The sequence below is a fragment of the Convolutriloba macropyga genome, chromosome 5 (genome assembly GCF_964194025.1).
Source record: "Convolutriloba macropyga chromosome 5, txConMacr16.3, whole genome shotgun sequence".
NCBI lineage: Eukaryota > Metazoa > Xenacoelomorpha > Acoela > Convolutidae > Convolutriloba > Convolutriloba macropyga.
The window spans coordinates 76700384-76728079 of NC_134472.1; the positions used below are offsets into that span (position 1 = coordinate 76700384).

Below are 27696 nucleotides of genomic sequence, written 5' to 3' on the forward strand. Positions count from 1 at the left end.
TAGGGGCTCTAGCCACCAGCCCAATTTGTCTCATCCCCCTCATGCTAGCCGCATTTGGGGAAATGAGCCAAATTGTACTGGTTGCTGGAACACCTGTTTTTTCCACTACTATATACACTATCGAAAATAAAATTAAAATCAAGCTTTAAACCCGCTTACCCGCACACCCACAATTATGCTAGTATTTATACAAAAAATAACTCCACTTTTGCTGTGAGCCTAATTTAAATCTAATCCGTGAAACGGCTTCGCCGATCAGGGAGAACCGGCCACAGTAATCCGTGAACGCACTCCGTCCGTGGCACGCCAAACTGCTTCACCGATACTGTATTTATATACATGCTCTCTGAAATGATTTCTAGAATGGGTGAATCTATATCTATTAAGATAGATGCACAATCTGCATCTTCCATTTCTATTCCTAAAGAAAGAAATATGCTTATGAACTTTACACATATTAGACTCTAGATATTGATCTGGATTATCATAATGCTCTCCTAACTGTTTAATTTAATATTTTACTTTAACTATATCCTTGCATATATAACAACAATATTCTAATTCTTTACAATGATTACCACATTGTTTCCAAGGCTTATTTTTACACTTATCACATTTTATTTATTCATTTTCAAAAAATTATAGACTTTCTCTTATAAAATACACCATGTCTCACTCAAGTAACAGCAATGTGACCTTCTGCGACGTCTGTAATTTATCCTCTGAAACAAAGAAGGGTTTATACTGGCATCAATCATATGATTCTACACATGAAGAATTGTTAGAGAAAATGTTTTGTTCTGATGATGATGGGTCTATACCTGAACCCCCAGCTAAAACTATGGAGATGATGTATGATTCAGATGAAGACTTTATCTATCCCACACCTTCTACTAAAACTAAAACTGAATCTAAAACTAAAGATAACACCAAAGATATTGCTAAAACTAAACCCATCACTATAACTGAAGATAGTATCTACTCTGGAATTAAGTTTGAATGTACAGAACGTCACGCATAATTTAGAAATAAAATAGCCTTAAATACTCACTCATATAGTTATAACCGTAAGTATCTAGAAAACACAGAATACTTTGATACAAACTCTAGCCAGAACATGAAAGAATTTTTTATTGCTGATAAAGCTGGAAGTTACATCGAAGATATAGATGAAGCTATAAATAACTCTTTGGAAGAAACTAAAAGCTGTTATCAGTAAAGAAAAGTTAAGAATTTTAAATATAAGATCACAACTGAGTGTGAGTACAAGAAGAGAACCAAAAAAGAAGTTAAAACTACTATAACAATTTTCAACACCGACTATATTTTTAATAATGAAATATATGAATATGGTGACTTCAAACAAGGATTAGATTTTGAAAAGGAAATAAATGAGGGTTATGGCTATGACTTTGAGTTTCTTGGATAAGGAAGTTTTCAGATAAATATTGAACCGAACAAAGCATCTATTGGTAGTTATATAGATTTACCCGCCGATCTCAAAAATTCTAAATCAATATCAAATTTACGCAATTCCGATTACAACTGCTTACAACTAACTCTGACTGCTTGGCTACATACCGATACGGACCATGCAACACGTGAGACTAAATATGTAAATAATCTAATTGAAGCACGACAACAACATGAAGATGATTTTGCTTATATAATAAGAATACAGAAATTGTACATTATTAATATTTGGGTAGACACACCTCGTGGTGAGGTCAAAGTAGAGTTGTTTAAACCAGTGGATGACTTTGATAAATATAGAAAAGATGTTAGAATTATAGTTTGGGAAAAAGCCGGAGTGGAACACTGTGCTCTAATTAAAAACATAAAAACCCTGTTAGATCGTCCAAATAAAAATAGGATTAAATATTATTAATGTGATAGATGTACATATTGGTTGAACTCTCAAATAATTACGACAAACACGAATGTAGCCACTCTTTCGTACAAGAGATTGTTTGTCCTAAGAAAAAGCATATTACTTTTATAAATGAACATGAACGTCAGAATGTAAAAAAATATTATAACCGCCGATATAGAATGTTGTGTTTTCGATGTCACAAATAACAATCGTAAATTTGCAATAACTGAACACATGCCAATAAGTGTGGGTTACATCCGGCAAAGTAATTTTAAATACTACTATGGTCTGGACTGTTTCAAAAGATTTGATAGAGATATATTAGAAATCGAAACAGAGAATACTTTCAAACGTAATGAAAAGATGGTACTTAAAAAAGAAGATAAACTATATCATGAAACCAATATCACTTGTCATATATGTGGTAAAACATGTATTAATAAAGTAAGAGATCACTGTCATGAAACTGGTAAATATAGAGGACCAGCACGTAAAGTTTGTAATCTAATATACAAACAACAAAACTTCATTCCTGTAATATTCCACAATGGCTCTGGCTAAGATTTCAATCTAGTATATAGTGAACTCTCTAAACAGATTGGTGATAAGAGAAAAGTAGATAACATATCTCTTGTTGCTGGTAAGTATGAGATATTTAGTATTGGTTGTCTTAAATTCTTAGATAGTTATAACTTCTTCGCTTTGCCTTCAAATCAAATGGCAAAGATATATCATTGAAAAACTAAAACAATATATCCATATGAACACTTTGGTTTAGATGACTATGATAATCTTACGGATAATCGAAATATAGAAGACTTCAAATCCTCACTATCTAATAAATTACCAACACAAGAAGAAGGAGATACCTGTAATAAAGACAACAGTCATAGAACTGGTAAAGATCCAACTATAGAGTATTTACAGAATGATGTGGATATATCAGACTACTGCATGAATCAATATGTTAAATTAGGTATGAAAGAATTCGGTCTCAACCCTCTACACTATGTAAGTCTCCCGGGTTTTAGTTTTGATTGCTGATTTAAGTAAAGTGGTGGTACGTTAGATACATTACAAGATAAACAAATGCTAGGTGGTATATGTGGTAAAATGGGTGATAGATACATTAATAGTTATAACAATACTAATAGCAATAACAATAGTAATGGCAATAATAAAATTATAGTGATATAAATAGACAGATTTGGTTCAATGATGAAAAGAACCTATACGGCTATTCAATGATGCAAAAGGTAACCTATAAGGTCTTTGAGTACATTACTACACCTCTAGATTATATATGAAATACTCCAGATGATAGTAATCATGGTTACTATATAGTTTGTGATCTATTTTATACTAATAGTTGTAAAGATAGAACAGAGCAACTAGCATTAATGCCCATAAAAGAAAGATAAATGATAAAGAATTAGTATATAGAGAAGGAGAGAAAAGTAGAGCGAGATCAGAGAAATTAATCTAAGACCAAAACAACAAAACAGAATAGAGGGTTCATTATAGGATGTTAAAATTCTTTGTTAAGATGGGTGTAAAAGTAACTCAAATTCATAGAGTAATTAAATTTAAACAAGATTACATATGTAGAGACTATATTCAAAACAGTACTAATAAAAGAGCAACAGGTAAAACTGAAGCGGAAAAGGATGTAAGGAAATTAACGAACAACTCTCTATATGGAAATATGTGCATGAATGCTCTACACTTCCTTCAAAATAAGTTCTTACACGATGAAGAAAAGATAATGAAAAGTCTAATTAGACCAACATATAAGAATATAACTAGATATAAGGATTTTAGCCAAATTGAATATATAAAGAAAAAATAGAATAAGATACTCCGGTATATGTAGGTGTTACTAAATTACGATTAAGTAAATTACACAAGTATGGTGCATTCTATAATGTTCTTCAGCCATCTCTCAAAGATCTACAACTCAATTATGCTGATAGCTTTGTATTAAGCTTTAACACGGGTAATGTCGACAATGAACACACGGACTTAAGTAATTTCGATCCCCGATGCACCAATCAAAACCAATAATAAAGTCCCTGGCAAATTCAAACATGAATTGGGAAGTAGAATAATAGATGAGTTTGTAGACCTGTCAACACAGACATATAGCTTTAAAAATTACCCGAATAATAAAACTAAAGCAAAAGGAATAAAGAATTGTAACAATGCTAAACAAGACGAGTTTTATAATGCATTAATGTTTAACACACAGAGAACTGTAGATGAATGTAGATTACAAAAAAATTGGTGATAACATGACAACAACAGAAACGAGTAAGATTTATCTGAACACAATTGATGATAAAAGATTTTAGGTAAATAATATTAAAAGCTATCATCATGATGAGAATCTATATCTATTCAAAAGAGATCCAGTATATAAAGTTAAGAAAGCATCATTAGTTTTAGGCAAAGTCCAACTGGCTAATAATATTCTAGAACTAACCATTAATGAGTATCAAACCATTAATGAGTATCAAGCTATTCTATGAGATTTGAATATGAAAATTCACCATTACATACTATTGTTTATGGTGGAACTGGAACAGGTAAAACATATTTGGTAAAACAATAAGTGAAGTTATACTTAGATCAAGACCAAGATCAAAAGTCTTGAGGCATAGTATGTAAAGATGAAAGAGATTGGATCAATACAGAAACTGGCAAGCCCTATAGGGAATATAATATGTGTGATATAAATTTAATCACATCAAAAAATAAGCCTAATTTACAAGACAGTGTATTTGTTATTAATGATATGGGTGTTAAGTTAATGAGGATATAGCTTATTATTTTACAGAAGGAAGACATCATATTATTCAAATGATTATAATGTGTCATAAACCGGCCCAGATAATTAATATAGCTAGAATGAGTTGTGATACTATTTATTTAACAACTTATAATGGGGCACATCTATTTAAAAATTTTAATGAAATTTATAAGAGTGAACCTAAGTTCGATGAAATAATTAAAGACATAAATGGTAGCTACCATAAATATACAGCTGGAACAGCTAATGAGCTTCGTTATGGTATGATTAAATATAAGAGGAAAAAGAAAACTTTTATTATTATTGATAGAAACAGAACTATGATATATGACTCAAGAGTTGGTTTCCTAGATCTTAAAACTCTTAGTTTAAAAGATAAACTAAAGAGTGATGAGATATATAAACATATAGCTTATATGAGACCACGAATGAATAATGCTACAGATGAAATAATATTAATACAGATAACTATCAGTTCTGCTTTAATAAACTTCATAGATCAAAAGGTATTATAATACAGAATGGTGTTTTAACAAAAGAAATAGTTAAAGCTGATGGTTTAAAGACAATATCAACCGTTTGTGGAATTATGGCTACATGTTTTATGATATAAAATTATATGAATCCTGATACAACAGTAAAAACTGCTGGTCTTGTAGCAGCAGGTGCAAGTAATATATTAAATAGAACAATTTCATTATTCAGTCATGGTTATGGTGATGATGATAAGGACAAGAATAAGGATGAAGAAGTGGGAGATCAGAAAAGCTGCTTCGCAGACCAGAGAAGTTGTTTCACAGATCAGAGAGGCTGCTTCGCAGATAGACAGAGTCCTAGCTATACAGATCAGCAGAGTCCTAGTTATACAGATAAGTATAAGCTGAATAGAAAAGATAAATCAGGCCAACGATGGACTTCATTCACAATTGAATATATGAATAAAAAGACTGGCACTTTAAACAAAAAGGGTGGATATAATTTGAATAATCAATATAAAAATAATCAAAAATTTAGAGATACAATTTTGCATTCCGTTGGAGATAAAGCTGGATTGAGTAATGAACAGATTATAGATAAAAGATATAAGTATAATACTCTTAATACGCTGGGTAAGGAAAATTTAAATAAGTTTATCTGATCTAGAGATAAAACTGGATTTTTAATTGAAGTTTTGGCTAGTTATAAATAATGTTTATAGAATGTTTAGAGTGTAATTTAAATTTGGAATTTCCTTTACTTTCCATTTTCCCTATAAAATAGAACATAATGATAAAATTAGTGAGTGTGCATATGGGGATGAATCATTGAGTTGAATATGTATCAACAAAGCCATTTCACAGATTAGAGGAACTATTTTGCAGGGCACGGATGGAGTCCGTTCACTGATGAATAAGACTGTTTCAAACTGTCCTAGTTCTGGCTTTAAGTCTAGTTCTATTTCCAATTCTAGTTCTAGCTCTAATTCTAGTTCTATTACCAATTCTAATTCTCTTTCCAATACTAGTTCTGGCTCTTAATCTATTTCTAATTCTTATTCTAATTCTAATTCTAATTCTAGTTCTAGCTCTAGTTCTAGCTCTAGCTCTAATTCTAATTATAGTTCAAGTTCTATCTCTAGTTCTAGCTCTAAGCCTAGCCCCTCATATAGTTTTAATATATACAAATTAAACTTTGGTATAAGAAATAAAATTTGTAATATATTTAAGGTTATAAAACGAATAAAATCTTTTGATAAAAAGAAATCAATAAGAAAAGAATGTAATTCAAGTAAGGTTAGGTGTCAATATTGTTCTTCTATTTTTAGCTTTAGTAGGCTCAGTGTTCACATAAAAAGATTTCATGAAGATACAGTTTTACCTAGGGGTATTTATTCTAACAGGAAACTGCTTCGCAGGTTAATGGAATAAAACCTGTTAATGAATTTTTTAAGTCTAAATTCTTAGAAGATCAGGGAACCTGCTTCGCAGATAAGCCTAATTCCGCTTTAGCTTCGATCAATAACTCTAATTCAACCTTTGAATCTAATTTTGCTTTAACTTCAATAGATAGCCTGAATGAACCCAAGTATTATAAATATTGTCTTATAGTTTCCAAATTATTAGCCAAATGTGTAGATATAGAAAAAATATTAGAGGAATAGGTTAGCCTGAACTATTAGCCAAATCTCTTTCTTGGATAAATATATTAGCAGTGGTTTAGATAATTATTGTAACCAGAAGTATAGATATAGATAAATATTTAGCTAAGGTATAGAAATAGATAAATATTCAGCTAAGGTATAGATATAGATAAATGTTTTAGCCAGAAGTATAGATATAGATTAATATTTCAGCCAGAAATATAGACATAAACAAATATTTTAGCCAGAGGTATAGATATAAATAATTTTAAAAAAAAACTCAAGAAATTCGCATAACCCGAACAGTGCGCATAATTTTAGGTAGGAATTCATGCGGGAGTGTACTGGTGTGCGGGTGTGCGGATCATGCGGGTTATAAGGCTCTTGCTGGCTTTAGTGCAGCCTAAGCCTACGCCTAGTTCGATATTCGAGTTATTGAGTTATTAACAAAATTCGAGCAAAAAAGTTATATTAAGTAGAGGGATATTAATAATAGGGGATATCAATATTCATTTATCAGTATTAAGGATATCAATGTTAATGTATCAATAGTAAGGATATCAAACTAATTGTTAAATATATTTCCCAATAACAATCTTTTTTTATCGTTTTTGAAAGCTGTAATTCTGTTATGCACCTAGTTTGTAGCTGACTATCCTTCTGGAGCTCTGCTATGAACGTTGTTAGAAATATAATTGCCAACTAGTGGAGTTCTGCTTTTGCTTGTTTGTTTGTTTGTTTGTTTCGTCAGGTATACATTTGTTCGTCAAGTGATGAGAATTGTTTAAAATTTTTGGCTTGATTTTGTAGTGAAGTGAAAGTCATGATGAATAGCCAAAAAGTGCCATGGAGAATAAAGGTCCACTCATGACGATTTATTCTAGAACATTCTTAATGAAGTAGCCTGATAAGCGTTACTATTACAATGTAATGTAGATTTTGATACGCGTTATTGACCAGCCAATCAGAATGAAGATTAGTTACTGAGCGTGAGGAAATCAATGCATTTTGTTACAAGCTAATGGTTGTTACGCCACCTATGCAGCTTTTACCCCATGCTTTGTTTTTGTTACGAGCTACTGCATTTTGGAGACCGTATGTGCTTGTTACAAGCTAGTGCAATCCAAGCATAGTTTACCACTTTAGGCCTAGCATGAGGGGAATGAGACAAAAATTAATATTTATAAGGTCATGCGGATTTTAAGGCTTAATTGCAATTTTTATTTTGATGAGATATAGAGTAGTGGAAAAAACAGGGGTTCCAGTTACCAATACAATTGGGCTCATTTCCCCGAATGCGGCTAGCATGAGGGGGATGAGACAAATTGGGCTGGTGGCTGGAGCCCCTGTTTTTTCCTCTACTCTGGGACCCTCAACCTTCAGGTTGACTAACTATATAAAACTGCTTAAAAAGCCAAGGAAATGAGGAAAAATGAACATTTCTTTTTAGATCAGATCTGTCAGCCATGGCCTGTACTCGAGTGACGAGATGACAATTGAAGACTCCCCCAACCCTCTTCCCCCTAGAGAGAACTCAACTGCACGGGTAGTGGGTGCTCGGGAAATCACCATGGCCATTGAGTACTTTGGAGTTACTCAAGTAAGATTATCCGAATGTCTCTTTTTACAAAGAACAAATGATACAATTTAAGTACCGGGGCCGGGGAATTAGGCCAAAATTATGTAAGATCAGCGGCAACTAGCGTTGACAAAATGGAAAATTCACCGCAATTTTCTTACACATTCTTACATAATTTTGCGTCGAATGCGTTGAATTTAAAGAGAAAAATTCAATGCCTTCAACGCAAAATTATGTAAGAAATGGCGGTGAATTTTCCAACTTTTCAACGCTAGTTGCCGCTGATCTTACATATTTAGCGTTGAATTTAGCGTAGATCTTACATATTTAGCGTAGAATTTAGCGTAGATCTTACATAATTAGCGTTGAATTTTGCGTAGATCTTACATATTTTTGCGTTGAAATTAGCGTCGATCTTACAAAAAATCAAATCGTTTACTTGAATTATTAACTTCCAATTGCGTATGGGACTCGAACTACTGACCTCCTGTTTGCTTGTCGCCTCTTCTACCATTATGCCACAGTACCTTGGTTTCCTTAAGAGTCGCAATCCTTATAAAGCGTAGATCTCACATATTTTGCGTTGAAATTAGCGTAGATCTTACCTATTTTGCGTTGTTTTTAGCGTAGATCTTACATATGTTGCGTTGAATTTAGCGTAGAACTTGCATTTATTTCGTTGAAATTAGCGTAGATCTTTCATATTTTTTGTTGAAATCAGCATTGATGTTACAAATTTGGTGCTGAATTTAGCGTAGATCTTACACGTTTTGCGTTGAATTTAGCCGAGATCTTACATAAAATCAACGTATTCAACGCATTTACCATGTGAGGCCTATTGTTTTGCTGATTTCACTTTTCTCACCTGTGCAGTACAGGGGCTCCAAACAGTAAAAAAATTAATTTTTCGAAAAACTTGAAAAATTTGAAATCGTAAAACGGTCTGAATTGGATTTTGCTCTGTAAAAGAGCACTAAAAAAGGTTTTTTTTCTGACTTAATGTTTCTCGCCTTTGCAGTATAGGGGTCGAAACGGTGAAAAAAATTGATTTTTTGAAAAAAAAAACCTGGAAAAGTTTTGAAATCGTAATTTCGTCTGAATTGGATTTTGCACTATAAACGAACACTGAAAAGTGATTTTTTGCTGACTTCACTTTTCTCACCTGTGCAGTATAGGGGGTCGAAACAGTAAAAAAAATTAGTTTTTTGAAAAAAAACTTGAAAAATTTGAAATCGTAAAATGGTCTGAATTGGATTTTGCACTATAAAAGAGCACTAAAAAAAATGATTTTTTTTCTATCTTCATTTTTCTTGCCTTTGCAGTATAGGGGTCGAAACAGTAAAAAAAAAATTGATTTTTTTTCGAAAAAAAACTTGGAAAAGTTTTGAAATCGTAAAAAATTCTGAAATGATTTTTGCACTATAAAAGAGCACTCAAAAGTGGTTTTTTGCTGACTTCGCTTTTCTCACCTGTGAAGTAAAGGGGTCGAGACAGTGAGAAAATTGACTTTTTGAAAAAAAAACTTGAAAAACTTTTGAATTGTAAAGTGGTTTGAAATGGAATGGAAAAAAATCAACACTAAATATGTAAGATCTATGCCAAAAATCAACCCAAAATATGTAAGATTGGCGTCGAATGCGTTTAATTTATGTAAGATCTACGCCAAAATTCAACGCTAAATATGTAACATCTACGCTAAAATTCAACGCTAATTATGTAAGACTGGCAATGAATGCGTTCAATTTATTTAAGATCTACGCTCAATTCAACGCTAAATATGTAAGATCTACGCAAAAATTCAACGCAAAATTTGTAGGATTGGCGTTGAATGCGTTGAATTTATGTAAGATCTACGCTAAATTCAACGCAAAATATGTAAGATCTACGCTAAAATTCAACGCTAAATATGTAAGATCTACGCTAAAATTCAACGCTAAATATGTAAGATCTTCGCCAAAATTCAACGCAAAATAGTTAAGATTGGCGTTGAATACGTTGAACTTTTGTAAGATCTACGCTCAAGCGTAGATCTTTCATAAAATCAACGCATTCAACGCCAATATTACATAATTTTGCGTTTTTTAGCGTTGACATCTTGGCCCGGGTAGGGAAAAATCTGAATGAAATTTGACTTTGTATAAGATGGACAGTGTGAAAGTTAGGGGAGAATGATATATGATGTATAGCTGTTAACATAAAATAAACTAATCGACAGTCCAATAACACTACTCCGTTTGTGCTCAAATTTAAAATAGAAATGGCAACAGTTAAGGCAGATAAGTGACTCAAGTCTGTCTGGCTTTTACCTTTCTCGGTTCACAGGCCTCATCCAGGGATTAGAGTGTTTTTAGCTGTTTGAAGAGTGAGCATAATGTTTTCAGTACCTCATAGTGGCTGTCTCCCCTCCAGAAGGAAACTGTGCATCAGTGTGCACATACAATGCACCCTCTACCACTTCAGTCCACATCAATGGTCTCACTCCAGGAAGAGATTACAACATCTCCCTCTGGACAAACAGCTATGGGAAAGAGAGTGAACCCCTGCTGATCCAGGAACAACTGGAACCTGGACACATAACATACTTCCTACTAGTGGTCTCATCAAACAAGGTCCGATTCCAAATTAGGTTTTAACAAGTACCCAAATTCAGAAATGATTAATAAACGAGTGAATATAGAATTTCTTCAGAATAACTCCGCCAAAATTATCAATAGAAGTGAGCACAGTTTTAAGTTTTCCTAAATTCCTAGATTTACGACAATGTGAAGCCAGAGTTTTCTTTGTGTGGTCCGTAATTTGTGCGATAGGAAGACACCAGAGGCAGTTGAGAAAATGAGGGATAAGTTATTGAATTCCTTCTCCAACCTAGAATCAGCATTGGGTGCTGTATCACTACTAAGTTCATATTGCTACCATTTAGGGTTCTGGCATGGTTTTCATATGGTCTATACATAGTTGCTACATGGGTCTTCTCTGGTTCCAAGATTTCTTTTTGATGATTTCCATGAGGTACATCATTCTTGCGTGGACTTTTCTTTCTAAGACAGAGTTCTTCTCATACAGAGGTAGACAGACAATCCCGTACAAGCTAAATTATTAAAAAGTCCGCTACACTCGCACCTAAGAGAGATCGAGTCGTAATAATTTGATCCTCAAGGTTGTTCACACTGTAATAACTGCATCATCAAATGTGTTCAATTCACAAAAACTATTTCTTCAAATTTTTTCTCTGCAGATAATAATGACTGGTTCCTGAAACCTGAAACAATTTGCTACAAGCAGTCATTTTACGTAGAAAAACAGAATAATTTTCAAATATACTCACAGGGCGCTCCTAACCTCCTTGCCTCCTTAATGCTGCGAGTGATTTAGATAAAACATCGTCCTCTTTAATAAATCAATGTGATTTTCAGAAAAAAGAAAGAGTTGTTTTGTAAAACATTACCTAGTGCTGTCCCAGACCAAACACCAAGTCAATTTCAGTACTGGGCAAGTCTAAATATAAGTCTTATTTCATTACTGATTCAGAACCAAGATCATGTCAATTTTTACACTTGGAAGTCTAAATCCAAGTCTGGGCTCAGACTTGGCAAGTCTGACACAAGTCTGATTTAAGACTTGGCACGTCTAAATCCAATTCGAAATTTTCACTTAAAATTTTTTGAAAGTTGGTTTTGACTTGGGAATCAAATTCCAAGCCTTACCAGACTTGTAAGACTTGGATTTAGACTTTCCTAGTACTGATACAGACTTGGAGTTCAGTCCGAGGTTGGCGTTTATTCGAACTGATATGCGTCATATTAAAAGCTGCAGTAAAATTGTGAAAAAATGGCAAAAGTTTTTGCAACAAAACTTCAAAAATATGATAAAATTGATTCACGGCAAGCTTTTTCACGCCACCTAGACACAGAGGAGAATAATTTTCGCAGCCCGTAGTCTTTTGTTGCGACTCATAAAGAAAAATGTCAAATTTTTGCAAGTTTGAAGAAGACGATTGAGAGGTCAACAATATATTACTTGGACAGACTTTTTAAAGATGAAAACTTTTTTTGGAGACGATGAAAAAATGTCCTCCAGTTTCTTTTGTTACCTTATCCTGTACTTGTCAGTTTTTTCAAAGATGATTTTCTCTAATTTCGCAAATGTCGAAACAAGGGAAAATTTACAGCAATGCGTTTAGTGGACCAATTTACCTTTCAGAAACCAAATGATAGGGGAAAATTTTTTTTCAACGGCAATATTTTTCATTTCGCTTTTCTGCTGATCTGATGTTCAAGGCGTTATTTTCTGAATTTCAATTCAAGGAAAAATTAAAGAGAATTTTTTTTAAAAAAATCATATTCCACAGAAGGAGATGACAAAATTAATTATCAGATCTCAAAAAATTGAAATAATTCATTATAATCGAGTTTTTTTTTTTTGAAATGCAACGTTTCTTCTGATAAGACTCTCCACTTTACAGGTTTTATAATCATTTTTATCGTAGGTGGGGTAGGAATTTGTGTGAAATAATGTCTGAAAACAAAAAAAAAGGAAAAGGAACACATTAAGAAACTTCATTAAAACTGCAGTGTGGAAAAAATTTTCCGCACGATTTTTTTTCATGTCTTTCACAAACCTTAAGGAGAGCTTCAGAGCGTAATTTCTACCTTTGTATTTATTGAAAACTTTAAAAAAACCATATTGGAAAGAACAATGACTTTAAACTGTTCGGATGAAATTCCTTTACTAAAATTAGAGGCATCACTAATGAATACAAAATCGAAAACTGTGCAAAAACAGGTGACTTGTGATATAAAGGAAACACCAACAACTACAAATGGTTAAAAGGAAACTACCGTAAAGGAAAATATTTCATACTCAACCATACAGAAAGTCATACAGAAATTGCATTATTTTATCGTTTTTTTCTCAAGTCGCTCTTTTAACCTATGCGCTTCAAAATTTGTGATTTGGAATTGTAGATAAGCAATTAAAATTAAACATAAGCTTAATTGTAATACTTAGTGTTTTTCCGAAGGATGAAACTAACAGCAGCGAAAAAAGATGGCAAACAAATACTTGTGTCCTTACTTTTAATCGATGTCATATGTTTTGTCAGTTAATAAGTTAATTACAATCAGTTTTTATTACAACTTTTGTCGGCAAATTCGCCGCTACGACATTTTCAAGAGACGTTTTTTTGCTTGGGAGGTTGAATTGCTTTTGTTTTACATAAGGCGAGGTAAGTTGGCAAAGTAAACTTAACAGTGTTGTGAGCTACACTTTGGCTTCAGATTAATTTTCGAGAAAGCTATCCTAATGTAGCTCATAGCCCAGTTAAGTTTACTAAGCCAATTTACCTCACCGTATGTAAAATGAAAGCGATTCAACCTCCTCAGCAAAAAAACTTTATTTTTTTTTAAATTGATTCAACGAGTTTGCATACGAGAGTTGTAATAAAAACTGATTGTAATTACCTTATGATCAAATCATATTGACATCGACTAAAAGTGAGGACACAAATGTTTGTTTGCTATCTTTATTGTTCGCTGTTGCCAGTTTTTATCCTCCAGAAAAACAAAAAGTATTACGTTTAAGCTTATGGGTAACATTAATTGCTCATTTTATTAATGCTTAGATTTCATGAAACCGATAGGCACATTCACCTATATATTGATAGAAAAATCTTTAAATTTTAGATAACAGTGGAACTACAGCTTGAATCAGACGCTGGATCTGAGATAACTTTGGAATACACTGGGATTTACACTGGACATTCAGGCTCACAAGGTTTCCCTTACAAGTATGTTAACGTCTTTGTTGTTTTATTTCGGGTTGCAAGGTAAGTTAAGTCAATTTCCGCTGGAAAAATCGAGAATATATGAGAGAAACTTTTTTTCATAAGAAACACTGAACACATAGAACTGTTTTTGAACATTTATTTGCCCTGGCTGACGTTTCAGTGATTTTATACATGGATCATATATGATTTCATACTGCCCATACGAGTTGTTAGTACTATCCTAGCATCAAAACAAAGAACTCGTAAATGACCTACATTGAACTCAAAGGAAGTTGTATGGCTGAAATGCGCTTTAAAATTGCAAGGTTTGATAAGTTCAAAACAAAGAGGAAATTAAAAGACGTGGAAAAGACAACAGGAAGCTCTACTGGATCTCAGTAAAAAGTTGCATTTTCACCGCAACAATTATCATTACCTTAAAAGTGCAATGATGCCAGAAAAAGATTGTGGCAGAGCGTTTCCAAAATAGCGAAAAACGTCCGATTGAAGTCTTATGCTCATCATCTTCCAAAATCACGTATGAAATAGGGTCATCACAATGTCAGAGACGATGACGACTGTGCTCGCACAAAATGCACAGAACGAGTTTTTTTCCTCCATAAATAGGTGGTGGTCTGTCCTGACTAAAGATAACAAGCTTTTATGTCATCGCAGATCGTGCTCAAATGCAGAGGTGTCCCCGTCATCAATTATGAATTATAAAATTAAGCAAAACGCTATCTCAAACTTGTAAATTTATGGTCACAAAATAATATAGTGTTAGAACGGCAGCTGACGTTCAATTATCCTCAAGATGTCAGTTATAGCGGGAAAATGTCAGTTGGAAACATGTTGTACTTGAATTGGGCAAAGGAAAAGTACCTCAAAACATTCATGTTAACAATTACTCTGATGAGATTGTTATTAATTTTTTTTAATTGAGTACTTTTTTAATGTTGGATGCGCGAGGAAAGGTCAAAGGTAGCAAAAGTGTAAAAGTGTTAGTTTTCTCCAGACTGGTGAGTCGACTAATTTTGGAGAATATGAATCCCTCTGAGAGCTACAATATGACATTGACTCTCAAGGGAGAAGGAGTCAACTACAAAACGAGGGTGAAGACATTTCAAGCACATCTCTACCCTTCAGACGTTGTCGTCTCAAACATTCAAGCCCAAACACATCAATTGAAAATGTTCTACGAGACACAAGGACTCTTCTCTGTTAGTATTAATCATATGGACCAAAAAACTACAATGTATCGATGGGACAAGTGTCATCGCAGGGATATAGCAATGATGCAATCTGGACAAAGATTTCCATTCGATAAAAATATACATCAAATTCGTAATGATACAAAGTCTTCTAATCTGGTTTATTAAAAGATTGTTAAATGTTAATAGGCCATAAAATAGCAGTAGTGTATTTGCATTGGGGGCCAGTGTCCAGTTGTAGTTGTAACAAAACAGGGTATAGTGGCCTCCATGATTTTGCCTCTCCTATGTATTGTGATGAAGTATAGATCTCTCATGTTTAAATATAGTGTATAGCCAACTTCATGGAAAAGAAAAAGTTTAGCCGACTCAATCTTTTAAGATTAGTTATAGCCACTGCAATGTATCAAGATTAGATATAACCACTGCAATGTATTAAGATTAGATAAAGCCACTGCGATGTATTAAGATTACGTATAGCCAATGCGGTGTATTAGGACTAGTCTAGCCTCTGCAATGTATTAAGATTAGGTAGAGCCACTGCGATGTATTGATATTAGGTAGAGCCGACAGTAAGTATAAAGATTAGGTATAGCTAACTCCTGTTGTCATGACTAATAAAAGATATGATATGTTGTAAGATCATGTTTGGATTTTGCATATTTCCAGGATTTTTGAATAGTTTTTGCAGTTCTTGCAAGATTCAAAAATTTGTTTGGATAGTTTTACATTCTTTATCGCTTTCTGCAAGAGTTTTCGCGTAACAATTTATGACCGTCTAGTTATTGACAGGATCAATCTAGGGTTTTTCTGAGGCAATTTGCATAGTTTTGTTAAGAAAATATACATGGTTTTGCATTTTTTTTGAATTTTGTGACAAATTAAGGAAATCTAAGTAAGTTTTTTTGATGGAAAATGTATGTCGAAGAAAAGAAGTGTTCCTTTTTTACAAGGAAAGTCCTTTTTAATTTAACTTGACACGCTGCAGACAACTCTTACTGGTTTACACTTACAACAGTTCGCTACTTTGAGCTTTTTTGATGCAAAATTATTCAATTTAAAATTTTTTTTCTCTTTTCTGTAAAAATTATTTGACTTCAATTCTGATTGCTTGGAATTGATAATTTAATGTTTAAGAAAATGATTTAGAAAAGTACAAAACTCAAAAACATAACAAAATAGGCACATTATCTAGTTAGAACGCGAATGTTTCTAATGTAACTAAAATAGCTAGTGTTTCAGTTCATGGAAATATCAGTTTCACCTGCAGGAAATAATTGCCCGTGTGAAACAACCAACGAGAGACATTGGGGCACTCTTATTACTACAGTTGTTCCAGGCAGTGAGTGTCCGTGTAAAGTCCTCTATGAGGATTCAAATGGGTTCGTTGTAATTGGGCATCCAGATTCCCATCCACTGACAGCTGGTGAAGAGTATTTTGTCACAATTCGAACCTCCAGTTTCCACGGCCTTCAAAGCAGTCCAACATTCATTGTGAAATCTTTGCCCACGGATCGCGTGATAAGGACTTACAACAGGATGGAGGGCAACTGGGCTCGATTTGAGATGGAATTTGAGAGCGGTCTTGGCAGCTTTATACGATTGATAGCTAAAGACTCTGGCGCCGCAAGTGAGAGCTCTGTCACGGTTGACCAAGTCGACGTACAGTTCAGGTAGGCACTTTCTCATAGCAGTCTGTTGCCTCTTCCTAATATATCATCCTAAAGAAAAAAAATCTTTGATCTGTGTGCATATAACTCCCAGACCGCCTTTTATGTCAGATCTAAGGGAGAGAGCTACACAGCACTCTTCTAGAATTCACTGGACCAATAAAATGATGAAAGCGATTGGTAACAAGGAGCGTTGAAGCTCAGTTTGCGTAGGAGGAGAAAAAGAAACAGAGCCCATGGAATAAACAAAGAGCAAGGCTGAAATTGGGGGTGGACCAAAAGGTTGAAATATGTATTTTATCGTATCAGATTTTATTTGACTCAGTCAATCACTCGACATAACTAACAGCAGTCAATCAACTCCAGTTCCATTTTCATTAAACAAGCAATAAATCAGCCAGATGACAGAAATTGAATGTAACAAATTGAGCGTAGACAGTTTCAAAACCGCTCAACAAGCTGGGCGCTGACAAGTTTTCCTTGACGGAGGTGGGAGTGCAGATTTGGTGCAAAATCTATCAACACGGCTGTACCATAGAAACAGCTGTTCAGTCTGTGAAGTCCAACAGATGCTTATTGGAATCCAAAATACAGGCAACAACAAAGCAAATAAAACGAATAAAAAAACGCAACTCATCAAACAATTGAGGAAGAAAGTGACGTGAACTACATAACAGAAACTCGTTGACTCAATACGTACAAAGACACGATCAAGATACAAAAGATTTTTAGGAAACTTCATCAAACAAGTGTTACGGAACAAAAAAACTGAAGTGACTTTGAGCTTGAATCTATAAGCTTGGATTTTAAGGAGCGGGTTTTAATATCAGGCGAGCAGATAGGATTTGGAGCTAGAGGTACAGATGAACGAACTAGAAATGCATCGACAACTTCGGAAGAAGACCAGTATATACAGTGAAAATGAAGTCAACAACATAGAGGAATTGCGATCTACATTCGCTATCAGTCAGCGCTTCCGGCAACTCGGATTGGTCCAAAATATCTAAAAAAACAAATACTGGTTCTGTAAGAAACCGCGTGGAGGTCAGTGCTGAAAAGAATGATCAAAGTCATTATTCATGATAAATTCTCCGATCTTTGAATAGCAGGATGTTTGCGGAATTAGTATAGATTAAAACAGCACACACACTCAGGAGATAACATTTTGCAAACATTGATTGTCAGCAATACTTACGGTAACCTGAGAGAGTGGTCTAGCTTTTTCATCCCAAAAAATTAAGCTTTTAGTATTACCCTTAACGACAAAGTCAAGTTTCCAATGGAGCATTTTGTTTTTCGGAAATATATTTCTGGACAATTTTAAAGTGCTGCCGAAATCTTTCCAAAAAAAGACTTGTTTTCTATCCAAATAACTGCAAATGTCAATTCAAGTGAAACCTCGCGGATCAGCCAGTTTGATAGTTGTTTTCTGTCCTTGTATCTATTTTGTGAATCTGTTCAGAGACCACGCACTTAATTACTATCTGCAAATGAGGCAACGTTTTCTACCACATTTACTTAGTTGTCTAAACCTCTGAGGAAGAAAAAAATTGGCTTCATGTTATTGATAGGGCCGAAAGTGAAGCATGTTTAATCATGTCTGAGGAATAGCTAAAGGGAAACATTTATGTGCATTGATTATTTTGAGCATTCAAATGGAATTGCAAGAAGAAAGAGAGACTAGAAAAAGAGAAAGTATTGTCGGAAACAAAAAATTAAGGCGGAGATCCAAATGCTATAAAAACAAAATGAATAAAAATCGATCATTATTCTTTGTACAAGATTGAGAGCGTTATTGACCTGTATAGAGTGGTACGAAAGAAATGCATATGTTAGAGCTGTATTTGAAAGCGAAATGGATATGGACAATCACGAACAAAATGTCTAAAATTTCCCTTAAAAAGGGGATTGCTTTAAATGGTTTACTTGAATGAAATGCACCAAATTGTGACCAAACTATGACGACAGCATTTTGAAGTTTCATCCAATTGTTTTTACGTATAAAACTTTTTTGTAAAACAGAAGCTTTTTTGTTAGAAGTTGGCAACAACTTGGGTTAAGCTAAAAAAAACGGAATAAAAAATATGAGCAAATTTTTAGCTTGCGACTTTTTTATATTTGAATGTTCCATGCTAACTTAAAGTCCTCTCTGTAGGGTAATTTGATAATTAAATATAAACCTTGGGCTGTTTTAACGTAAAAAAATTTTCTGGTCAGTTGAGTCGCCAAATATTTTAAAATTCCCCTCCACAGAGGACGTTAAGTTAGCATAACATAGAAATTAGCATAGGAAATTAAATTGTGACCAGACGCCGTTTTAGTCGGGAACAAACCGTCTGATCATAGTCGCGCAGCTTCTGGTTGTCGCTCTTTGGAGTCATAGCGACAACGCTCTTTGCGCAGTCCCGAAAAAGTATCGAGATAAAAACGGCGATAATGTCGGATTAATTCGAGCTAAATCGAATCATGGCCAGTTTTTGTCGAGATAAAACGATTTATAGTTTCAACGCCTCAACCCGGTGCGGCTAAATAAACAGACGACAAACCCACAGGAGCCAAATCATCAAATAGACTGCAGGAAGCAAACTATGCTCTCACTTATTTACGTCCAAATGGCCCCTTGTTCACACTTAACTCAAAACCAGTGAAAAGATGAACCAAATGTACCTGGGTAAAAAAAACTGAAAAATATGTAAGATAAGCGGTGAAAATTAGGTTTTTTGACCACAAATATCGCAAATAATTTTGCGGTGAAATGCGGTGAAATTATGTAATTTCACAGCTATAGTAAGCGGTGAACTTACAAAAAGTCTCCACTTTTCACCGCCCTTAAACAGATTTGAACCTCTCACCGCCTGCATGTCTACCACTTCTTCTTCCACTAAGTCTCCTGTCACTGACTTCTAGCATTTTTGTTTTGAATATAAATCAAAATCACTCTGTTTTCTGTAAAACATGCGCGGCAATATTTTGTAGCATTTGCGACTTTTAGCGGTGAAATTACATAATTTAGCGGGGAATTGTGGTGAATTTTTGAAAGATCACCGCTTACTCTAGCGATGAACTTACATAATTTCAACGCATTAACCGCATTCCACCGCAAAATTAAGTACGAAATTCGAGGTGAAGAAAAAAACTACTTTTCATCGCTGTTATTATATGTTTTTCCATTTTCTTTGCATTCAGATTTTTGCAGCAGTAAACAGTCTTAGCTTTTGCATGGTCAATTTTAGCTTCTTCAAAGACTAGAGCTGTTGCATTGCTGTGCTCCATAAAGTGCGCGCATCTGACCTAGCCGCCAATGAAAAAAAAACAAAGACCCTAAATTGCTAAGACTAATGCGGAAGGGGTCACAAACAAGGGCGGGGGTTATCGCGCTGCGCGATGGGGTCACAAAAAATGGCGGGGGGTTATCGCGCTGAAGAAACAAACAGTCAAAGTAAAGTTCAGCGGTTCTCACAAAATTTTAACACTTTTCTCTGAGCGGTGAATTTATGTTATTTCACCACTAAGTTAAGCTGTGAATTTATGTAAATTCGCCGCATTCACTGCTGTTATAACACAATTTTAACACTTTTCTCCAAGCGGTGAGTTTATGTAATTTCACCACTAAAATAAGCGGTGAGTTTATGTAATTTCATTGCTATCACTGCTGTTCCCACAAAAACTTACCGCTTTTTTCTAAGAGGCAAATTTTTGTAAGTTCGCCACTAACCTAAGCGGTGAGTCTATGTCATTTCACCGAGTTCACCCACCGCTTATCTTACATAATTTGGACACTTTTTTTTCAAAGCGGTGAATTTATTTAATTTCACAGCTACCAGGCGATTAAGGTTTTCTCAACGCATTCACCGCCTGATTTATGTAGTTTCACCGCATTTACCGCTTATCTTGCATAATTTTGCTTTGAGTGGCGATGACCTCTTGATCCGGGTTCGATTTAAATTGAGAAATTATTTTGCTGCTGAAATACATTTTTTACAACAAGTTAGTTTGATTGCAAAAACTTCTTTAATTTTGAGTGATCGTTTTTAGCATCATCGTGAGGAAAGACGTGCCGATTAGCAGAGGAATGTGTGTTCACTTGGAAGTCCATGTCTACAGCAGGGGTTCTAACCCAGTTGAAAGCCGCGCTGATCAACCCTTACTGATGCTAGACCCAATAGCACCATCACCCGACACTGGAGTGTCTTTGGAAAAGAGAATGTGGGATCAAAAAGAGGACGGCGGCGTGAAAGTAAAAGTAAGTTGTTGCAGTTTTCATGAGAGAGATGTCGAGCAGGCCGAAAGGTTTACTGATAGTGTTCTTTTATGATTGTCCCTTATGCAGGGGAACGGCATGGACACGTCTGGCCAAGTAACCGCCCAGGATAAGGTCCGCGAACCCAGACAGGTATTGTCCAGACAGCAATGGGTCGCGGACAAAAGAGTACGGTGCCACCCGTAAGCTCTGGGGAAAATTTTTGTCGCGCCATCTGTCTGGCTAGTAGTGATTTCTTGTCTGTTGAATCTGGCCAACACCCACTCCTCCTTTTTATCGTTCAGGCCAACTCCCCATTTTTATATGTCGAGCGTCTGGACACTAGTCTGCACTCAGATCTGTTCGTACTGGCCAAATGTCTGGGCAAAGTCCTTTTAGCCTGACCAATGGCGAATGGAGCTCTGTTTGGTCTGGCTAATGTTGATCACAGTTTTTCGGTTTGGGCAATACCTGTTGTTAGATATGGCTGCTCTGGAACCATCAGCTTGCAATCCATAAATGTCTCCCTAATACCTGTCTTGGGTCGCGGACATCATCGCGGAAAAAAACTATTGACAAGATCATTGGCAGGATCATTTTCGGGCGCATATTTCGGCATCGAAGAAGATGGTCTGGAAAAAAATCCGGCGCACTAATGTCTGGAAAATGTTCTCAAGCCTTTCTGACAAGAGCATACGTTCGTCTTGGATGGAATGATCAAACGTGACGTTGAGCGTAATTTTGATTTGTCTTATTTAGAAAATTTAGTCATCCTGGCTCACATATGCCAACTACTTAGACACCGGGGAAAATCCATCAGGCGAGTAGTTTGAATATATTAAAAGCCAGAGCTAATTTGTTGTTCGTCAAATGAATACATCTCGTTACAAACTTACACAACCCTAGTTGACCAGACCGAAGAAAAACGACAAAAAATATTAAAGAACTCTTCGTTATGCTCGATTTCAAACGTAAGAAAGTTTCAGTACGTTCGATATCTTTGGTATTGTCGGTTTCTAACGTAAGAGAGATCCGATATTGTCGTTTCTGGACGCAAGAGAGATTTGATATGTTCAGAAGTTCAACGTAAGAGATTGCCGGTATGTTCGGTTTTAGATGTAACCAATTTTTTTCAGGAAAATGCAAGACGGATAGTGCCTATTGACTTTCGTGCGTTCACCAGACGTTCGTTCGTTCACCAGATTTTCGTGCGTTCATGTCCTGACTATCGTACGTTCATCAGAACTTTCGTGTGTTCATGCCCAGACTATCATGCGTTTTTCTTGGTTTGCAGACCATGAAAATTTGAACGCACGACACCCCCGTCGTGAGTTCATCTGGGTCTGGACATATCGACTTTCCGTCTGGGACCTCGGCCTGGGTGTCAACTTGTTTTCATGGTACCTGAACTGTTTTCATCATTCAATGTGACTCGGGTCAGTGAAAAGACTTGTTTCTTGTGAGAAAAATCGTATAAAACAATAAATTTACTAACATGAATGAAATTTGAAATAGATAAAACATATGTTGATAAACTTGCGAGTCACAACGGCGACTTTAAAAACCTTCCTTTCGCTGTTGACTTAAATAATGGCCGGGATAAAATTTTAATAAAAGTCGTTCCTTTTTGGTTTTTCAGAGGTCAGTCACGTTCAGCAGTTTCATTGACGAGGGTGGATTTGAGAAGTTCTTCATATCTTATTCAATCGATGGGGGTGTCACTTTTGTCGTCGAAGAGAATAGCCCGGAATTGCTCAAATTTTTTGGCTCCTATGAATATTATAATGGCATTTACAAACTCAATGGGAGGAACGGTGATCTACCCGATATAGGAGAACAAGTTCCAGGAGAAATGTTCACTGAACTCTGCGGAAAGAGAAGTCCTTCCTTCTACTTTTCTGAACAAGTTATACAGTTCTTTTAAACTTATTCCCGTGGAACTGTACAATTTTCCCTATATATTTGTGCTTTCTGCTCATTCCCTTTATAGCAACCCCAAAAATGTGTCATTACAGGAACGACAGGGGTAGGGGTCACTACTGATTCTCTAGAGTAATTGACATTTCCGTGTAAATTTTTGTCAGGTAACAGATTCGGTAAGAGATAGTCGGTAAGAGATTCTCGGGCTGTTTTTGTATGTGTGTATGTGTGTGGGTGTGTGTGTGCATCTATGTGGGTGGGTATATGTGTGAGTGCGTATTTGATTATTTGTTCGTTTGTGTGTGTGTGTGTGTTTGTGTGTTGGTATGTCTGTTTCTGTGCAGCCAGGCCGAGGCGTGAGCGCTAGAAAACGCAAAATTCTGTAAGATTGGCGGTGAAGGCGTTGATTTTTTTGTACGATCTACGCTTGAGATCTTACCTAATTATGCGTTTTTAAGCCTAGATCTTACATAATTTTACCGTGAATTTAGCGTTGCTTTCAAACAATTTTGCAGTTTTCAACGTAGATTTTGCATATTTTAGTGGTTTTTCTAACGACAATCTGACTTAATTTTGCTATGAGTTTAGCTTTGAACCTACAACTAATTATCGCCGAATTTACCGCAGATGTTACATAATTTCATCATCAATTTACCGTTGATCTTGCTTTTTGTTCAATTTAGCGTTGATTCCATATAGCTGACAAAGAATATGATTGTTAAGATCAATAGCATACGTTGGCACAGCGGTAGAAGAGGCGACAAGAAGGACGTCTGTGGTTCGAGTGACACGAACAAAGCTCAGAAATGCACTTATGAAAGCATTAACAGCAAATTAATGTTGGTTTTTTTCTGACTTGTCAATGTTATTTACAGCTTAGCGTTGATATGAATTAATTTTGTGTTTATATGCATAGTTTTCCATTGAACTTAGCGTAGATCTTTGATATTTTTGCGCTGAATTTAGCGTTGACCTGAGCTAAATTCAACGCGACCCCCTCAAAGTTAATACATTTAATTGTTCTTTTTAGCGCTGAATTCGCATAATTTTTGGTTTTTTAGCGCAGTCTAGATAAATTTGAATTTCTATCGGTAGATTTTAGATAAATTTTCGTTGAATTTGCGTTGATCTTAACATAAATTCAATGTATCCACCGCCAATCTTACATTTCCAGGTTGCCAACCTTAGACGAAACTTTGAGAACTTATTAAGACCTATACGCTGCCGCAGAAAACTTACAAAATTGTACGGCACCGTATCATGCCGTAATAAGTTTTCTACGGAACCGCATCAAATTGATTTAATTACTAATTTCTAAAATCTTACTTCATAAAACCGGTTTTAAAAACAACGCTTATCTCATACAAACCATTTGTTCATTGCTTTTTGGCACTTTTCACATCTATGAATAATTGCAAAATATAGTACGGCGCCGGATAAGCCCTACTAAGTTGTGTAATTTTCTCAAGGTTTAGTTCTAAAATAAAAATTTTGCAGGTAGGCCTTACGGTCAAAAATTTTACCTTGAAACATTTTGAAAATGCAAAAACCTGTAAGGCCCCTTGTAAGGCCGTACCAAATTTTGGAGTCTAATGATAACTTCCGCAATTCCTGTCAGTAATCGAGCAGAAAAACGTTCGATTCCAGAAATCCATCAAAAGCTTCAAAACAGAGATTTTGTTCAAAATTAGACCAATGCTTAAGTATTATGTCTCTTAAAGTTGTTAGCTGTGAACTGAAAAACCTAAACGTTTGTGATTTCAGTGGATCAACAAAAAGTTCCACCGTTTTACACGTTAAATTAACAGTCGCAACTACACACAGCTTTTGACTAGATCGCAACTGCAGGCCCCCAGTTTTTGTAAATTAAAGAAAAGTTATTATTAATTGTTTGCGGTCGGTTCAGTTAAGTGTGCTCTAGTTTCTGTAAAAAAGTATGAAATTTTTGGCGCATTTAAGAATTCATCAAAGATGCCATTTCTCCTTGTCTGTGTCTGATCTATCTTGTATCAGCCGTTGAATACTTTTGAGTTGAGTTTCAATTCGTTCCTAAAGTTGTGAGAGTAATACATTTAAGTTTCACAACATTTTCGTCAACTGAATCTCTCACTATTATCATTTTTAGTTAATTTCAATAATCAAACAGAAAAACGTTCAACTCCAAATATCCATCAAAAATGTCCAAACTGAAAACTTAAATTCTAAACAAGACCAATGCTTACGTGCTATGTCTCAAAAAGAGGTTAGCTGTAAAATGAAGTTCGAAAAAACTGAAAATTAGCGGTTTAAGTGACTCAAATAAATTAATTGTTCTAAGCATGAAACTGTCAATACCACTTAAACAGCTGGTGAATAAATCCCTAAATACAGGCGCACCCTTTATAAGAAAAAAAGGAAAAGTCATTGTGTTTGGATTGCGTTCGTTTCAGTTTTTTTTGAGCATTCACAACAACATGTCTTTATGCAGACCTACAATCTGAAAACTTTAACTGACTACAAGAACGAGTTAAATAGAATCTTCAATCGCGCAACAATAAATGCTTTTGATCGCTTTAAAGAAAGGAACTCAAGGTTTTATGTTTTTTTTTGAACTTCTCTAAAGTTTTGGCTAATCAACAGCGCAACTTTTGGTGCCTAAGTTGTTCCTGCATGCAATGTAACTTGTTTGTCCAGAAAATTTGTTGTTGAACGGTTATTCAATATTGATTGCTGGAAACAATGTCCAATCTCAGATTTTTTGGCTGAGATTTGCTTTTTGTAAAGGAACAGGATTTTACTCGTGCAATTTGTGTTTTCCAGACAATATTCAAGTCCATTTAGCTAAATTTGTTAATGATTGCTGATAAATCACCAATTTTTCCATTTTCATCTTATTGCCAAATTTTGGTGTATGTTGTTTTGAATCAAAACTGATGAAACACCATAACCTTCATCGCGAGGCGGGATATTTTTTTGCCATCTTATCATGAAGGTTTGACTCAACCAGGAACGCTAAGTTGGATTGAATATACTCCCAGGAACAAGCTTGTTGGCGCCACTAGTGAACAGAAGCATGAGCCATCGGACCAACCAAAATGAAATCAAAACTCAGAAACTTGAAATTTTGCCAAAACTCAAAAAGGTCAAAACTGAAAATTTTTACAAGTTGGGACCGAAAATTTGTCCACCCCCCCGATTTTGGGAAGGGAAAACCTGAGCAACCCAAGGTTTTAGCACACGGTTAGGGTAACCCCTAAGCTATCCATGGACCCAACGAACATCCTTGCATCATACCTACAAGTGATGCTATTAGCACTTATATGGTGCAAAAAGTGCATTTTTGGATATTTTGTCATTTATTGTTAATTTTGCTAAATTGTTAATTCTATGATACCTTAAGTGTTTATTAAAGGTCATTTGTCATAAATTTGAGGCATTTAGAGTTACGTATGTACCATCAGTGCTTATGTCAACAAAAGCAAATAGTGCGGTAATTTGACATTTACTATGTAAACATTGACTTAAATCACTTTATTCGATTAACCAATCAGAGATCAGTGACAATGATGTTATAAATGATATTTAGCGGATTATTTACTTTAACCCAATTGTCTGAATAGTGTAACCATATTGTATTTAGAACCGATAGAAACTGTTACAAAGAGCAGTTGGCTCTCAGATTGACTATAATTTGATTCTTCATCAACTTTAGTCTTTTGCGCTAAGTTTTGCTAGATGTTAAGATCTCGAGCGTTATAAGTTAGTTGAGCTTTCTTAACACGAAGTTAGCAACAGTACTAGCTTTGGGCTGAAGCCTTACAAACTTCAGCACGAGATTGGACATAGATTATCACAAAGGATTTTCTTAACTTCAATCACAAAAAATTAAAGTTACAGTCCTTTATTACAACTGAGCGACTAATAGTTACTACGAGAGTGTTAGTCGATAGCAACCGAGTGAAGAACCAGGCCGGCGTAAAACTCGAGAACCAGGCCGCGAAGTTGGGTTCCGCTGAGATTCTTGAGCAGCCGCAACATTTGGTCCGCCGACCCGGACAACAACGACAACACGAACAGATACCCGGACAACAGTGACCCGGAGAGCAGTAATCTGGATAACAGTGATCCAGACAGCAGTGACACGAACAGAGACGAATCGATTCGATTTTGGTGGACCATAACGAAATCCTTACGATGGCTGGAAAGAGCCCCGATAGACATTGGAAAACGACTGACTACAATATGTCAGGCCAACTCAAGAAGCTAGAAAAGGAGCAAACCGAATTGCTGGAAACCTTTGACCGGCATGACACTGCCGTAAAAGCACAACTAGCCCAGAATAAAACAGTGACAGCTGAAAGAGTGTATCGATGCTTCTTTGAGACATATGATGGGCTGAAAGAAAACAGACAGCAACAGAGACAACTCCTGAAGCCAAAAAACTTAGAGAGTTTCGATGCCGACACTGAGCGAAAATTGGGCGAAAGGAAAAAGGTACTGCAATGGCTCATCGAGAAGGTACCAGGACTCAA

At 35.3% G+C, this 27696-nt stretch overlaps 1 protein-coding gene across 1 annotated transcript in view; it reads left to right on the plus strand.

Moving 5' to 3' along the window:
- The window catches only part of LOC142340505 (uncharacterized), a 53765-nt gene extending 30521 nt beyond the window's left edge, over positions 1 to 23244 (plus strand). The window contains exons 4-10 of the mRNA XM_075391080.1: positions 8252 to 8401; positions 10762 to 10989; positions 14062 to 14165; positions 15160 to 15364; positions 16598 to 17028; positions 21061 to 21268; positions 22905 to 23244. Of these exons, the coding sequence (XP_075247195.1) occupies positions 8252 to 8401; positions 10762 to 10989; positions 14062 to 14165; positions 15160 to 15364; positions 16598 to 17028; positions 21061 to 21268; positions 22905 to 23189 (1611 nt within the window). The 3' untranslated portion in view covers positions 23190 to 23244. The remainder of the gene's footprint in view (positions 1 to 8251; positions 8402 to 10761; positions 10990 to 14061; positions 14166 to 15159; positions 15365 to 16597; positions 17029 to 21060; positions 21269 to 22904) is intronic.
- The last annotated feature ends 4452 nt before the right edge of the window (positions 23245 to 27696 follow it).